This window comes from Hetaerina americana, unplaced genomic scaffold, assembly GCF_022747635.1.
Source record: "Hetaerina americana unplaced genomic scaffold, ioHetAmer1.1.p SCAF_52, whole genome shotgun sequence".
NCBI classification, from domain to species: Eukaryota; Metazoa; Arthropoda; class Insecta; order Odonata; family Calopterygidae; genus Hetaerina; species Hetaerina americana.
The window spans coordinates 936675-951283 of record NW_027287117.1 but is presented as its reverse complement, the minus strand read 5'-3'; the positions used below and the strand labels follow the sequence as shown (position 1 = coordinate 951283).

At 39.0% G+C, this 14609-nt stretch overlaps 1 protein-coding gene across 1 annotated transcript in view; it reads left to right on the top strand.

The window, feature by feature from the left end:
- LOC139694670 (PR domain zinc finger protein 15-like) overlaps positions 1–14609 on the top strand; it is a 47673-nt gene that overhangs the window by 19127 nt on the left and 13937 nt on the right. Inside the window, exons 10-14 of the mRNA XM_071593164.1 lie at positions 106–241; positions 585–871; positions 4307–4460; positions 9755–9903; positions 12314–12524. Coding sequence (XP_071449265.1) covers positions 106–241; positions 585–871; positions 4307–4460; positions 9755–9903; positions 12314–12524 — 937 coding nt within the window. The remainder of the gene's footprint in view (positions 1–105; positions 242–584; positions 872–4306; positions 4461–9754; positions 9904–12313; positions 12525–14609) is intronic.

The following is a 14609-nucleotide window of genomic DNA, read 5'->3' as shown; positions in this document are numbered from 1 at the left end:
TATTTAATTGTAAATTAAATTTCTTCCGTCCTTTAGTGTGTCTTTTTTTATTTATGTCATTCTGATATTTATTGTTTTAAATATTGGGTAAATGTTGAATTCCAGGTGTTTGCCCGCAAGGAGAGCCTTCAGACTCATGTGTGCGTGGGAGGTGTTGCGTCTACTTTGTACTCCTGCACCTACTGCCCCAAAGTGTTCTCAGTCCCGAAGCTCCTCAAGAGACACATAGCCAAGCACAAAAGTGAGTTCAAGTTCAGATTAACAAAGACATTTTAGAATAAATGGATGCCTTAATATCATTTCCTTTCCAAAATATATTTGGATTTTGTATGCCAACATCAAGTTGATAAATGGAGGCATTTTGGTGGTAAAGAAAAACTTCTTTGCTTAGTCAGAGAGACAAGTCTACCAGACCAGTGTAAAAAGTTTCATTTATTTATTGTAAATATGTGCCCGATCATATCTTTTGACAGAATGTAAATTTGGTATCTCCTCTTAAGAGGCCTCATTTTGCATGTGGAGGTCCACCGAACCCTTGATTGAGTGTCCCCTGCAGCGCTAACGGAATGTTTTCTCACCCCAAGGTGAGTTCACATGCCTACTCTGCAAGCACGTGTATGCCTCCAAGGCATCGTTGGATGCTCACCACTGCGCAAGGGACGAAGAAGAAAGAAACGCCTCTGCCGGTGCAAAAACCAAGAGCTACAATTGCGCCCTCTGTGGCAAAGGATTTGTCAACCAGAATTATCTACGCAGTCACTTGTCCCACCACCACCCGAATGATGAGCACCTGGGTTTCAGCTGCCAGTTGTGTGAGAAAGGCTTCCTCCTCCCAGAGTCCCTCGAGGAACACCAATCATTCTGCAATCAGGTTTGTCGGATGCCAATCTAGAACTGACATAACAATGCAACAATGTCAGAATGTAAAAATCATTCGCCTTGACCGGGTTTCCAACCCGGATCCCTCGATGCCTGGCCAATTGCTTAAGCCATTTTAGCTGTCAAGGCATCCTCTTACACTGAAATTTTGGGGGCTGTAAAGGAACAAGAAGTCGTGACAAAATTACGTGCATACAATGTCAAGAGGTATTGGTAGCGATGCACCACAGTCCACCAGGTTAAAGCTAACTTGAAACACTGAGGGTATATTACCTTTGACAAATTCCAAGAAAATGCAGGAGATGCCACAACAGTAACTTTTAACAAAGTCATCCACAATATTAGTCTTCGTTCGACACCACAAATATCGTTCTTCCATAATGCATCTCAAATGAGTGAATTATACCAGAATCTTGTGGTTGAAGCTCACTAGTAGTTCGCAGGGAAAAATTGCGACTACATTTCTCACATTTGGTGGACAGGCGGATGCTGATCTATAAGCAACAGAATTTCTTTTTTCTGAGACCCCATTTAAGCATCCAGGGCATGAAGCTCATCCTCAAATATTTCTGAGGTAATACATGCTTAGGAAAAGCTGCCTATTTTGTATTTTCTCTATACTGAGCAGCATTTTCACATATTTGACCTAGGTCACACCAAACAACTCTTTGATTTACCAACCAATAGTGGGTGAAGCATCTGGACTTCCATCTGCATTTGTGGTTAATAAGATAGTAAGCCTTTGTTTGCTAAGTGCCCCTCCATGATGCTGTTTGTGTCTGAAGCACAGTGTTCATGCTGGCAGCAAATTAAAAAATAACCCTGTCTCGTTTGCAATTAAACATCTTTAGGGCCACACCCTTCAAGATGTTTAACCCATTCTGACACCATCCGCAGAGTTGCAGTCTTAATGCAAACACTTCTGCTCTCACCTCGCACAGCCTTGTGCATCTTTTTAAATCTCAACCATTGGACGCTGTGAAATCTTCAATTTCCAATATTGTGGGATGTGCATTACTTGTTCTCTCGTGAGGACACTATTCACTGGAATATTTAACAATTAAAAACCACTTTGTCATTAATTCTTCATTCTTGGAATTCTTGATATTTTCTCTTTTTTAGAAAATTTTCCACGCTGGCTTGCATGTTTCAGAATTGAATCATGATTTTTCCCTTTTGTTTTCATTGTAGAGGCCTGCAACCATAGATGTATTGCCATATCAATCATGAGAATCATCTTATTCCAGAATTTTTATTATGCCCTCAATTGAAAATGTGGTTTTAGTCTTCTTCTTCCCATTGTCAAGCAGGATTAAATTAACTTTGAGGAAAATTAAACAAATGAGAATCTGAGCTACCTTTTTTATTCATATTCTTTGCTAAACCATTGCTGTTCTCTCCCATTTTTTTAGGTGTATATGCACAAAATGAAGTTTAAAAAGTTTAATGCAAAGGTTGATGCTCATTAGTAATTGTTTTAGAATGTGAAATGTGTTTTAAGGCAGCATGTAGTGATGCAAACAGCAGGAAGACTGAAAATAAAATTGTGTAATTTTGGAGTTCCGTATGCATTAAAAAATTGAGAATAGCACAGTACATGATAAAAATGTTGTAAATTGTAGGAAAACATAAATTCCAACAATGCAGGTGCGGTGTTTCACTGTATATACAAAATATGCTTACTTACGTAGCATGCCTGTCACAAGAAATCCCTCGAGGATTTATTCTGGGTCCCCCACTTTTCCTTCTATAACATAAACGACCTCCCAAATTATTTTTTCAGTGGGTCATTGCATATGTATCCAGATGATACAACGCACCTAACCTCCTTCAATAACCTAAACCATGCAGTTGTGCAGGGAAACATTGACTGCTTGAGTAAATGGTGTTCATGAAAAATTTGAAAACAACATTATCAATTTCATCCTCGTAGAAGAAAAAATATAGCCTCTGCTTTTGAGGATTAATGTGTCATCCCTCAATGGTTCCACTGTGAATTAATTCTCTGGGATGCATGTACATGAGACTCAATACTGGGAAACTCATTAATAAAATAATATCTCAAGTTGGTCTAGGTTGTTACCTCCTGAGAAACATTGTGACAGTGGTTGACATTGCTACTGTTCTCTCAATTTATCATGAATTTATTCATAGTCGACTGAAATATGGCATTGCGGTGTAGGGGTTCTCATATGATTCCATGTGCCTCTCTAGACAGCAAAAATGGGCTAATTTAAAATGTTAACTATTCCTTGTGTGTATATTTTCAACGATATTATTATTGTATGGCAAAACAAAGCCATGCTTGATGTGCATAGGCACAACACGAGAGGTTGTAATGACTTGAGGATAACTGCCCACAACTCATCCATGTTAGCTAAGAACCCTTGTTATGCTGGTGTCAAATTCTTGAAAGCATTGCCTAGAGAACTAAAGGAAATAGAAACTTTGTTGTAATTGAAATCTAATCTTTATCAGCTCCTGTGCAAACATCAATTTTATTCTGTGGATGAATTCATGACTCTCTTTGTCGATAATTAATTTCATTCTGAAGCAGGCTATGTGTGTTCATTCGATAGTATTTTGTCAATGCCTTGAACCTGATTTCACATGGTTAAGACAAAGTTAACAAAGATGAGAGGAGTGGAGTGTATGAATTAAAGTGCTTGGAGTGTTCCTCTAAGTATATTGGGCAAACGTGATGGAAATATAAAGAAAGGATGAAGGAGCACAAAACATCTACAGCATGTGGTGACATATCTTCCTTTTTTCAAAAAAGGAAGTTGTGTTGCTACACTCTGTACAATAAAAGCATTCCTCTTCGCAATGTATTTAATCGAATGCAACTCCAAAAGTGACTCGGAGAATGAAACTCTTCATTTCGTAAATAAAGGCCTTAGATGCAACAATTTAACTTTACTTTACCAACTTAACTTTAACTCCGTTAAAGTTACTGTTGCGGCATCTCCCGCAGTTTCTTTGGAATTTGTCAAAGGCCTTAGACTTGATGCATTGGAGCAATTAGAAATTTTAAAATGTGTCTGTTGCAAAATCAGATATCCCCCCCCCTCTCTCCCCCACACCCACCTAGATCTAACACTCTTCCACGTCAAGTGCTTCCCCACAGGGGGTATCATCTCCGTCCCAAACAAAACCCCATTAACAGCCAACGATAGGAACCAAAGGTTGCACTTCCCTTTCCCTCCCATCTGTACTTAAACCTTTCTACCCCTCCACCTTCCCTTCTGACCACCCCCCACTCAGAAGGTATAAGTGTATGTATAAAGTTGTCTTGAGGACCGCCTGATGATGACATCCAGCATCAACACCTAGGTCGTGTTCTATATAAGTGCGTGTGGAATAAGAAGGCTACTTATTTTATTTTGTTTTAATTATGAATTTAATGACTGGCTTCCTTTGCTTCCAGGTAAAGAAGTTGGATGCTGGCCATAAAGCGACCTGCCCAATATGCGAGTCAGTTTTGGATGATGTGGTTGGCTTCAGGAGCCATGTGAGGGACCACACCCACCCATTCTTTTGCCAACACTGTGGAGCGCGGTTCAAAACTCGTAAAGCATCAGGTGAGTGCCTCTTTGTCATGCCCATTGAGCTGCATCCAAGGTGCTTATCAAACTTGATGGCAACGTCATCAGTTAATATTCTTCATAATACATGCAGGGTTGTTATTGTTTCAAATAGGGATGTCTCTTAAAAGGAGGTCGAGTAAGGAGAAAAATGAGAGAAAGCTGTTGATAAAAATGTACAATTTTTCTGACAAAAGCATTTAAAAATTCTTTTTTTAGTAGTTATTAGTAGTAGTTTTAGGGGAGGTGACCGACAGCTAAGGTCATTGGCACCATTAGGGATGGACGGGAAAGGGTGGAGAGAAACCCAGCATTGGCATTAGCCTACTGTTATCGAACGGCCCCAAGGGGTGACACAGATTAAAAGTTCCATAAGATGGATGGCCCATGAAGTGCTTTCCATGTAGCACCTCGTCAATTAGGGATCGGGATACTGCTGAAAAAGACATGCCATCTCCAGGATTCGAACCTGGGCCTTCTTAGTGGGAAGCCAGTATGTTAGCCATCACACCTTCCCAATAATAATAATACATTTATTTGTCCGGAGATTTGTTGCATATTCATACATACACAAATATAGGACACGTCAAATATAATTTTCACAATTTCACAATAGAAGAGATACAATATATAAATATATATCTATATATATACATACCAATACACTAGTATAATTACATATCAATTGTTTAAGCCGGAATTGATGCATTGCGACAACTCAAGGTATTCATTTACAGAATAGAACATATTATTTTTTAAAAGGTTAAACAGCTTTTTCTTGAAAACAGGTACTTTTGTTTCATATTTGATTTCATGGGGAAGTTTATTGAATAACCTTAAGTCCATTCCTTTGGGCCCATGGGCAGTATTGTGTGTCCTGACAAATGGTTGGTGCAGGTCATTGCAGGTCCTTGTGTAGTGACTATGGTAATTGTGGTTGGACTTGTAATGGGAAATATTACCCTTTGCATGTAAGATGACATTAAATATATATATGCAAGGTACTGGTAATAAACCAAGTCTTTTGAAGAGAGGTTTACATGGTGCATCGCAAGGAGCATTGCTCATAATGCGTATAATCCTCTTTTGGATTTTGAAGATTATGCCCACATGGGGAGAGGAACCCCAGAAGAAGATATTGAAAGTAACACGAGAATAAAATTCACCATAGTAAATGGATAGAAGGACCTCTAAATTTACAGAATACCTAATATTTCTAATAAGGAAGCATAGGGAGCTTAACTTGCTGCGTAATTTGAAAATATGTTCCTCCCAAGACATGTTTCTATGCAGGATTACTCCCAGGAATTGGGTACTGGAATTTTGGGGAATGCTCACACCTTCTACATCTACTGAGATGCCAGATGAAACTTTCTTTTTATTAGTAAAATAAATCAGGCTGGATTTATTTATATTAGGTTTTAGGAAGTTATGAAGGCACCATTCATTGAAAATCTGAGCTACTTCGGCTGCTCTTTCTGTCAAGCTGTCTACTGAGGAGGCTGACACAATGATATTTGTATCATCAGCATACAGTATTGGGTCTATCCCCTTAATGAGCTTAAGATTGTCTGGGAGATCATTGATATAGATTAAAAATAAAATAGGACCAAGTACAGAACCCTGGGGAACACCCAGTGTTACTTCTCTACCAGGGGAAACAAATTCGGAGACATTTCTTGAGAGCCGAGCATACTAATGCCGTTCACTTAGATAAGATTCAATCCATTTGTAGGGCGTGCCTCTTATACCATAGCATTTCAGTTTATATAGGAGTAACTGATGATTGACGAAGTCGAAAGCTTTACTGAAATCGAAAAATAATCCTAAAGTTTCAGTTCTATTATCCAATCCTGAAAGTATTTGATTCACTATGTGATATGTGGCTGTTGTAGTGGACATTGTTTTCCTAAATCCATGTTGAGATGTGGATAATAGGTTATATGTCTCAAGATATGATACAAGACGTTGATAAAAACTATTTCAAATATTTTCCCCAGCTGGTTTAACAGGGATATTGGTCTATAAGAATTCATTGCCATTTTGCAACCTTTCCCTTTGTATATTGGCACAATATTTGCTGATTTAAGAGGGCTCGGGAAGATTCCAGCTTTTAGGGATTCATTAATTAAGAACAGCAGCTGATCCTTAATAGCATTAAACGACCTTTTTATGACTATCCCTGGGATGTCATCTAATCCAGGACTAAATTTGTTAGGTAATTTATTGATTACGTTGGTCAGTTCCATGGCTGAACATGGGAATATATATAATGAATGGCATGAGTTAGGAATATGAGAATAATTAGCTGAATTGACGGAAACTGTGGGATTTTGATGGGATAGATATAAATCATTCAGAATGGAGGCCATTTTAGAGTAATCTGGTATAGCATTACCAGCGGAGTCCTGCAGTTGAAGATCTTGTACATTATGTGGACCCTTGGATTCATTAATAATTTTCCAAATCTCTCTAGATTTATTGTCTGCATTGGTAAGTCTAAGGTTGTTGAAAGATTTTTTGGCATGCTGTAAGGTTTGGCGATAACTTTTCTTGAGTACTGAGTATTCTTGGCGATCTGCTGGATTTGATTTACTTTTGTAATACACTGCGGCATCTTTCATTTTCTTTGAAAGCCAACGAATTTCATCAGAGACCCACTGACTTTTGTAGTTAACAGAAGAGCTTTTGTTTTTTGTATGCTTCAGGACACGGGGAAAGCAGATTTCAAATTAATGTAGATAGGTGGAATAGAAATATTCAAAGCTAAGGTCGAAGGACTTCAAGGAAAACAAATCGGACCTCTCATGGGAATTTAATAAGTCACAAAAGGCGATCATATTCTGATCAGAGAAATACCTTCTGCAGTATTTTTTACTTTCTTAGGATGTAGACACAGCAATTGTAGGAAGACGTGGGTAGTGATCAGATAGGTGGGCATTAATGGTATTTGTTTGTACTAGATCAAGGTCGATATTAGTTAGTCTATTATCTAAAACTGTTTGCTAACTAGCACTCACTCTAGTAGGTTCACTGTTGGTAGCATTGATGTTGAATGACGTTAGTAAATCCATGAATTCCTTTTTAGCTTTAGAATCGGCCATAAAATTACAATTAAAGCCACCTGTAATTATTATGCAAGGCTCATGGATTGACCTATGGATTATTTCCAAGAGTTTCGTCAGTTTGGTCAGGAAAACGCAAAAGTCACTCTTCGGCGAACGATAAATAGACAGCACATAAAAAACAGTAGTATCCATTTTGAAGCAGGCAACACAGCATTCAAATGATTGTTCTTCATTGAGAAATTCGTATGGGTAACCAATGGGAATATGGGAAAAACATTCAGACAGTAGGATTAAAACACCACCATTTTTGTGAACTGTTCGGCAAAAGGCACTAGCGATGACATACCCAGGCACATGAAGAGAGTCAAGTTCACTCGCATTTAACCAATGTTCGTTGACACAGATCACATGGGGTTGGTACTCGTTTACTAGAACCTTGAGGTCCAGTAATTTATTACGTATGCACTGAATGTTTATGTGCAAGAGCTTCAAATAACGGGTTATCCTTCCGGCGCTGGTGGGAGGCGTGGCTTCAAAAAAGAAAAATTTCCCACGAACACATTTTTAGGCCAAAAGGTGGCATTACTGAGGGTTTCGCGAAAATCTTGGCGTATGGATACCCGAAACGATGTATAATTTCCGCGCGTTACCTTAAGTTGTTCGATCACCAGTTCCGTTGAGGTATCAATCTCCGGGATTTCATCTTTTACATAGTTTCTCAACTGGGTAACTGTTGTATCGGAGGTGAAGTTCCACACATGGAGATGGGAAAGACGAGGGATCCCCGAAAGAGAGCATTCTTTTGTAGATGTTCCGATGATTGGCGATTTACGGCGCCTACGTTTGTGGCTCACAGTAACAAATCCATCGTCTCCTTTTGCAGAAAGTTCTTCTACACCACTTTTCTCACATTTCTCGTCAGCAATATGAGGTAGCACGGTAGTGATTGAGGGAGTAACACAAACATTTTTCGAGATCGGCACCTGTTGCCCTATCAAGTCACTGCTAAATTTAGTCCGATTGGAGGTCGATTTATCTGAAGCAAAGTCTTTCTCTGGGTTGACTTTTACGGTTTTCGCAAATGATACACCCTTACACACGTTAGTAGCCTTTTTCGTTGCGAGAGAATCTTTTAAAATGCTCATTTCCTGTTTCAGCATGTCGATATCGGACGCCATGTTAGATAGTGCAAGCTTATTAGCACGACAGGAAAAACATTTCCAAAAAATATCTCTACATTCAAATACGGCTTTCAAAAAGAGATCATTCAGATTAGTGCATTTGGAATGAAAAAATCGTGAACATAAATCGCAATTAATTACTTTATCTGTAGAATTAAGGGAAATATTGCAGGAGCTACACTGGCTTGCAAAGTAAGCGGCCGCCATCTTGAATCCCCAATTCTTTTTTCATAATAGGGATTCATCATTTCTGGATCACATGTTCTCTTAATATCTGCAAGCTTGTCAATAAAAAGGACTGGGTAAATCCTAATTGTCGACCTGGGAAAGTGAATTGTTTGTAATTAAACAAAAATTATGTACTGTTATACTTCGTTGTTAAGCATAACTTTGATTAGTGCAATTTTGCTACGGTGCAAATTGTTTTCTCTTCTTTTTGATCTATCTTGTTCCAATAAACATTGAGATAGGCAGACCAAATGCCTGTCGTGTACAGAGAGCTTTGTTACTTGATATTGCTTTAGCAATGAATGTTATTTGTTTTGTTGACAGAGAAAGTTCTGCGATGTAGCAACTGGATAGTACGGACAGAAACATTGGAGCAAATGAAAGAGTTGATTCAACCTAATCTTTTGTCTAAATATCCATAATATTCAAAAGCTGTGATTGTTAGAACAGTTTTATGGGAAGAGAAATATCACCCAAAATAATTTCACTTCATTTGCTAGATTTGCCCCATTTACAGCTATTGGAGTTTTACATTTATTCAAGAAAGGTTAATAATGATTTCATTAATGGACTTGATTGACTTATTTTTTAAATATTAATGAAACTGGAATATTAAGAGAATGTCCTTGTTCCCTCTTGTTTATGGAAAGGAAACATGAATCAGGATTTGAAGCATCTACATTAGCGTTGATGTTTTAATCAGTTACAATTCCTTCAATTTGAATTTCCAACGGTTTATTTAGGTACAAATGCCTTTGCGATGACGTCCCCTTGCTAATTGTTATCTTTTTTTTTATGGTGGTGACCCTTGCAGCCATCCACATGTGTGACCTTGACAGTGGCCTCAAGTGTGAGGTGTGTGAGGAAGGCTTCCCCTCCCACCAGGCCCTCCTCAGTCATCTCAACGAGCATGGCACTGCAGTGTTCCATTGCTTCGAGTGCAGTGTCAGCTTCTTCCGCAGTGTAAGTAGGGCAGTTGATCTTGGCCCCATTTTCTCCTTGGTCAGACCTCTAGCGTAGGCCCTCATAGTTGGTCATATTCCCTCCCAGCTGCTTGGGATCTGCCGGGGAGCACCAGGAATTCCGCTGAAATCGCAGCCCCCACTTATAATAACACGTGTGCTTAAAAAATATTTTCAAAGATGATGAAAAATAATGTTCTTTGATTTCATTAGGTTAGTAATGCATGGTTGGTATAAAAAGTATCGGGAAAAGTTTCATGAAAATATATTTATTTCAGAAGTTGCTTAAACACCTAAAAAATTCTTCAAAGTGCATCTATTGAGAGTCAAAACCTGTTTACCAGCAGCTTTTCCATGACTGGAAGGCTACCTGGTTGGCGGAAGGTCCTTAATGATACGAGTGAAAGTTTCTTTGGTCACACTTAGGGTCCTATGTGGTGGTGTCCTTAGAGGGAATAGGATTTCATCACTTTTGGGAATAGAAAATAATGTGCTGGTGTCAAGTTGGGATTGTAATTTGGGTTGGGGAATCGTTGCAATGCCGTTTTTTGCCAGATAATTGGTTTTTGCAAGCAGGAAATTGACTCTGCTCTTGGTCGTCTGTCAGAAGAACCTTCGGCACAAGTTAAGTGCAGATCTTTCACATCGCCAAATTTTCATTGATAATGATGTGTACTTGTCATATTGTCAATGCCAATACAATCCGTGATCATTCGCACACTTAACCGACCATCTGAATTCAGTACTTAACGCATACATCAGGAAAAGTTTTTGTCAACTCTTTTTATACAAATCTTGTTAATGATGCAACTTTAATCCGTGGTTGTTCATCTGAGATATCATTGAATGTAACTGAAGACTTAAGGGTTCCAATCTTGGGTGGTTTTGCACGGCTTGGGATAAAATTGGAGCAGGTTGATTTACTGGCTACCAAATTTTCGTTGGAAAGTGTAAGCAGCAGAGATGCCAGCAAAGGTCTCCCACAGTCTGGGAAATAGGAAAAATTGGAAACGTTCCAGGTATTCAAAAGGAGCCAGAAATGTCTCAAATTTGCCAGACAAATGAGAATTTGGGGGAAAAGTGGTAATGTCATTTTCTCGCACTCTAAAATTCAGCTTAACAGTTCCATGAACTATAAATTATGCACCCTATCCATAGCTGCTCAGGGCAAGCTATGCGTGTTGGTCATTCAATTCCTAAACATCATACAATCTAGCTGACGGCATCTTTTATCTCTTGGCATTATTCATGTGCAACTATATGTACTGTGGTGTTTGAACTAGTTGTTAGTTGCAATTGATTCTTGCTCCACTGCATTCAATCCCCCATCACTAGTGTTGGCCTTTTTTCAAATATATTTGTAATTTTTTGTCTTGTTGATTGGATGAGCATTCTACTTCTTCCTCCCTGTGACTGCTGGTCTGCTTGTACAATTTGATTACCTCTAGATTGACCAGGTCTGCTCTAATTTGTACAAATAATGTTCTCTTTTTCACCTGTCCCATGTTCCCAGTTGCCTATCCAGTACTATGGCAGTTCCACATCAACTTTCCCTTCCTTTCCTAATGATACTATCTAACTGTAACTTCAATAATAATGTCAATCTTCAAGTTGTTTTTTTTGGATGACATCCTCCTTAAGGATGAGGTCACTCTGATGGGGTTATTCTACAAGGTTTGTGTATGAAGTATCAGTAACAATATTTTCCTGGCTTGTGAGTGAAGTGTTGAATTCAGACTGCCAGTTATTGTGTGCATGATCGCAGAGAATGTTGGCATTCATAAGATGACAGCGCAAATGCTGAAAATTTGGCGATGCTAATGATCTGCACTAAATTCGTCCTGAAGGTCTAGATGGACAACCAAGGGCAGAGTAGAGTGTCTCTACTTGCAAATACCTTCTACAACGGAATCGCGGTGAATCCCCAACCCCGTTTTAGTCCCGACTTGGCACCAGCAGGCTATTTCCTATTCCTCATAAAAGTGAAATCCTCCCTCCCTGAAAGGACACCACCATGGGTCCCTAAGTGCCATCAAAGAAGCTTGCATGTATACCTTTAAAGAGTACCCTTATCTGGAATCCACCAACCAGGGAGCCTTCGAGTTTTGGAAGATCCGCTGGCAAAAATGTGTCGACACTCCAGAGATGCAATTGGAAGAATATTGAGACATTGTAGCAATATCTGACATTAACCTATTTTCCGAAACATTTCCCGATATTTTTTATACAAGCCATTGTATCTGTATGATGCCTGTCGATTGTGTTGCCTTGTTTAATATGGATGCATATTGTAAAGCCGCTCACACCCCCAAGAGCGTCTCCATAACATTGTGCTACTACAGTATCTTGGTTCTATGTATTTCATCAATTGCCTGTAGTGAAGTGCGTTCACTCTTTCTCTTCACTCTCAGGAGTCATTTGAGAAGCACAGCTGTAGCAGTTGCCGAGAGGCAAGAGGAGACTACAAGGCAAGGAGGCGGAAAAGCAGAGGCCAGGGAGGGGGGAAAGGAACTGAAGGCGGAGGAGCCTGTGAGGCCACTGGCAGCAAAAGCCTCGTCTGCGAGATTTGTGGAGCCCAATACAAGTCTGTGTATAGCCTCAGAGCCCACGTCCAACTCCACGGTATGCACTCTGCAGGTGGTTGGCCACGGCTTCTGGTTTTATGCCAAGCGTGGACGCGTGTGTGTTTAACTTTTTTAATAGTATTTCCATGAGAACTAACTATCTCATACACTTGGAAGGAAAAATTAGCCAAACCAATTGTATCAACTACCTTCCTCTTATCATGAAGGACGGGAATAAATAATAAATTTTCCATCATAGTGGGAAATGGTTCCTTCCATCTCAGCATGTACTTGAGTTGCCTTCGTCTCACCCACTGCAACTGATTATGCCAAGGGCTTAAGAGCAGGACTGGGGTAATCCAAAATACAATTTTAGAGCGTAAAAATTATTCGCTGGGACCGGGATTCAAACCAGGATCCGTCAATGTCCGGCCGAGTGCTTCAGCCAGTTAACCTACCACGGCACCATCCTGCAATCCAAGATTTTGGGCACTTTAAAGGAACAAGATGTTGTCAAAATAAATCTGAAATTGTTGCAATGTAATGCACATTCAGCAGATGACTTCATTAAAATTCAACGCTGTGGCACATTGCGCACACCTACAAATGCCTGTGACATTGTATGTACGGTATTTCATCACAACATATTGTTCCTTTCAAGCACCCTAAATGTTGTAGTGTATAAGGACACCTTGGCAGTGTAACTGGCTAAAGCACTCCGCCGGACATCCGAGAGATCCAGGTTTGAATCTCAGTCAAGGGGGATGATTGTTACACTTAGGAATCATTTCTGATCTCTACCTTGAGTAAAAATATTTAATGTTTAATGTACTCAGTCAAGTCCCGTTAAAACCCAGTTGACAAGGTTATAAAATACCTAGGGTATCCTCTCCCAGCTTTCGGGGCTACTGGGTCAATTGTGGTTCACCAATGGTCACCCTGCCAAAGGTCACTTACATCTTTAGTATCTGCAAATTGATCCTTAGTAGGGTCCCCTTTGTCTAATAAGTCAAAAGTTAAGAGCCTGGGAAATGATAATTGATGCCCTGTATGTTTCTCGGTGAGGAACCAGACCGCATTGGGACCATTGCAGACACAATTTGAGTGAAAGTGTAATTATGGAGGCAAGCTTATCGGGAGGGCCACCTCAATTCTCTCTCTCATGAATTCATAATAGACACAATTGTTGCAATGAATTGGAAGTTGGAAATGAAAGTCAGTGAGGAATTCTTAGTATTGGGTTTGAGGATGATTGAGGTTTGGTTTGTGGGGCATGTTCAATGCAGAGTATATTAGGAAATTGTCATGGTGGGTGGGAAATGAGAATCGATGTGAATAAATTAAAGGTTGGGAGGCTTTCAAGAATGAGGAAGAATTAGTTAAACATTAAAATTTAATATTTTTGTATTAATGTGTGGTTACAAAAATATGATTTTTCTGAAAATTCCATATTTTTTCACTGCAAATTTGTTTAAAGTAGTGCTTTTACTGTTGTATAAATGTATCATTTTTGTTAATTTCTGACCATTGAAGAATTTTTCCCAGTAAAATGAGGTTTGTGTGGTAGCCTTGAGGGCTTTGGCATACCACGAAATTCATTGGTGGGAAATGCTTATATCAATCAAACCTCAAATTTATGTAAAAATCTATCAAAAGATGAGCAGATTTTATATTTTATGTGTTGTGGTTAATTAAATTGTTTCTGCTTTATGTTGACTGTGGAGGCATTGCTAATCAATTTAAAAATGATCATTGGAGGAGCTACTTGGTAACAAAACCTAAGCTGACAATTTTGTTTGTTTTTTCGTCTTGTGGAAGATATAAAAGAACTGTACATCAAGCAAAATTAGAAAATTTTGCACAAGTAAATGTGGCTTAATGGAAATTTGCTAGGAAGTTCAGTATGTATTCACATGACAAATTTGAGCCCTAGGGAAAAAAAAACCCTTAACAAGCAATATCTTTAAGTATTAGTAATCACTTCCGATTGCTAATTCTTCAGATGTAAAAAGTTCTTATTAAAAATAACAGTGATCATCAGTAAAATCATTGATGCGAATACCTATTGCATATAAAAATGCAAATGAAAAATAAGCTTACCTTTATTATTTTGTGCGGTTATCATTGCTTCTTGAATGTATCA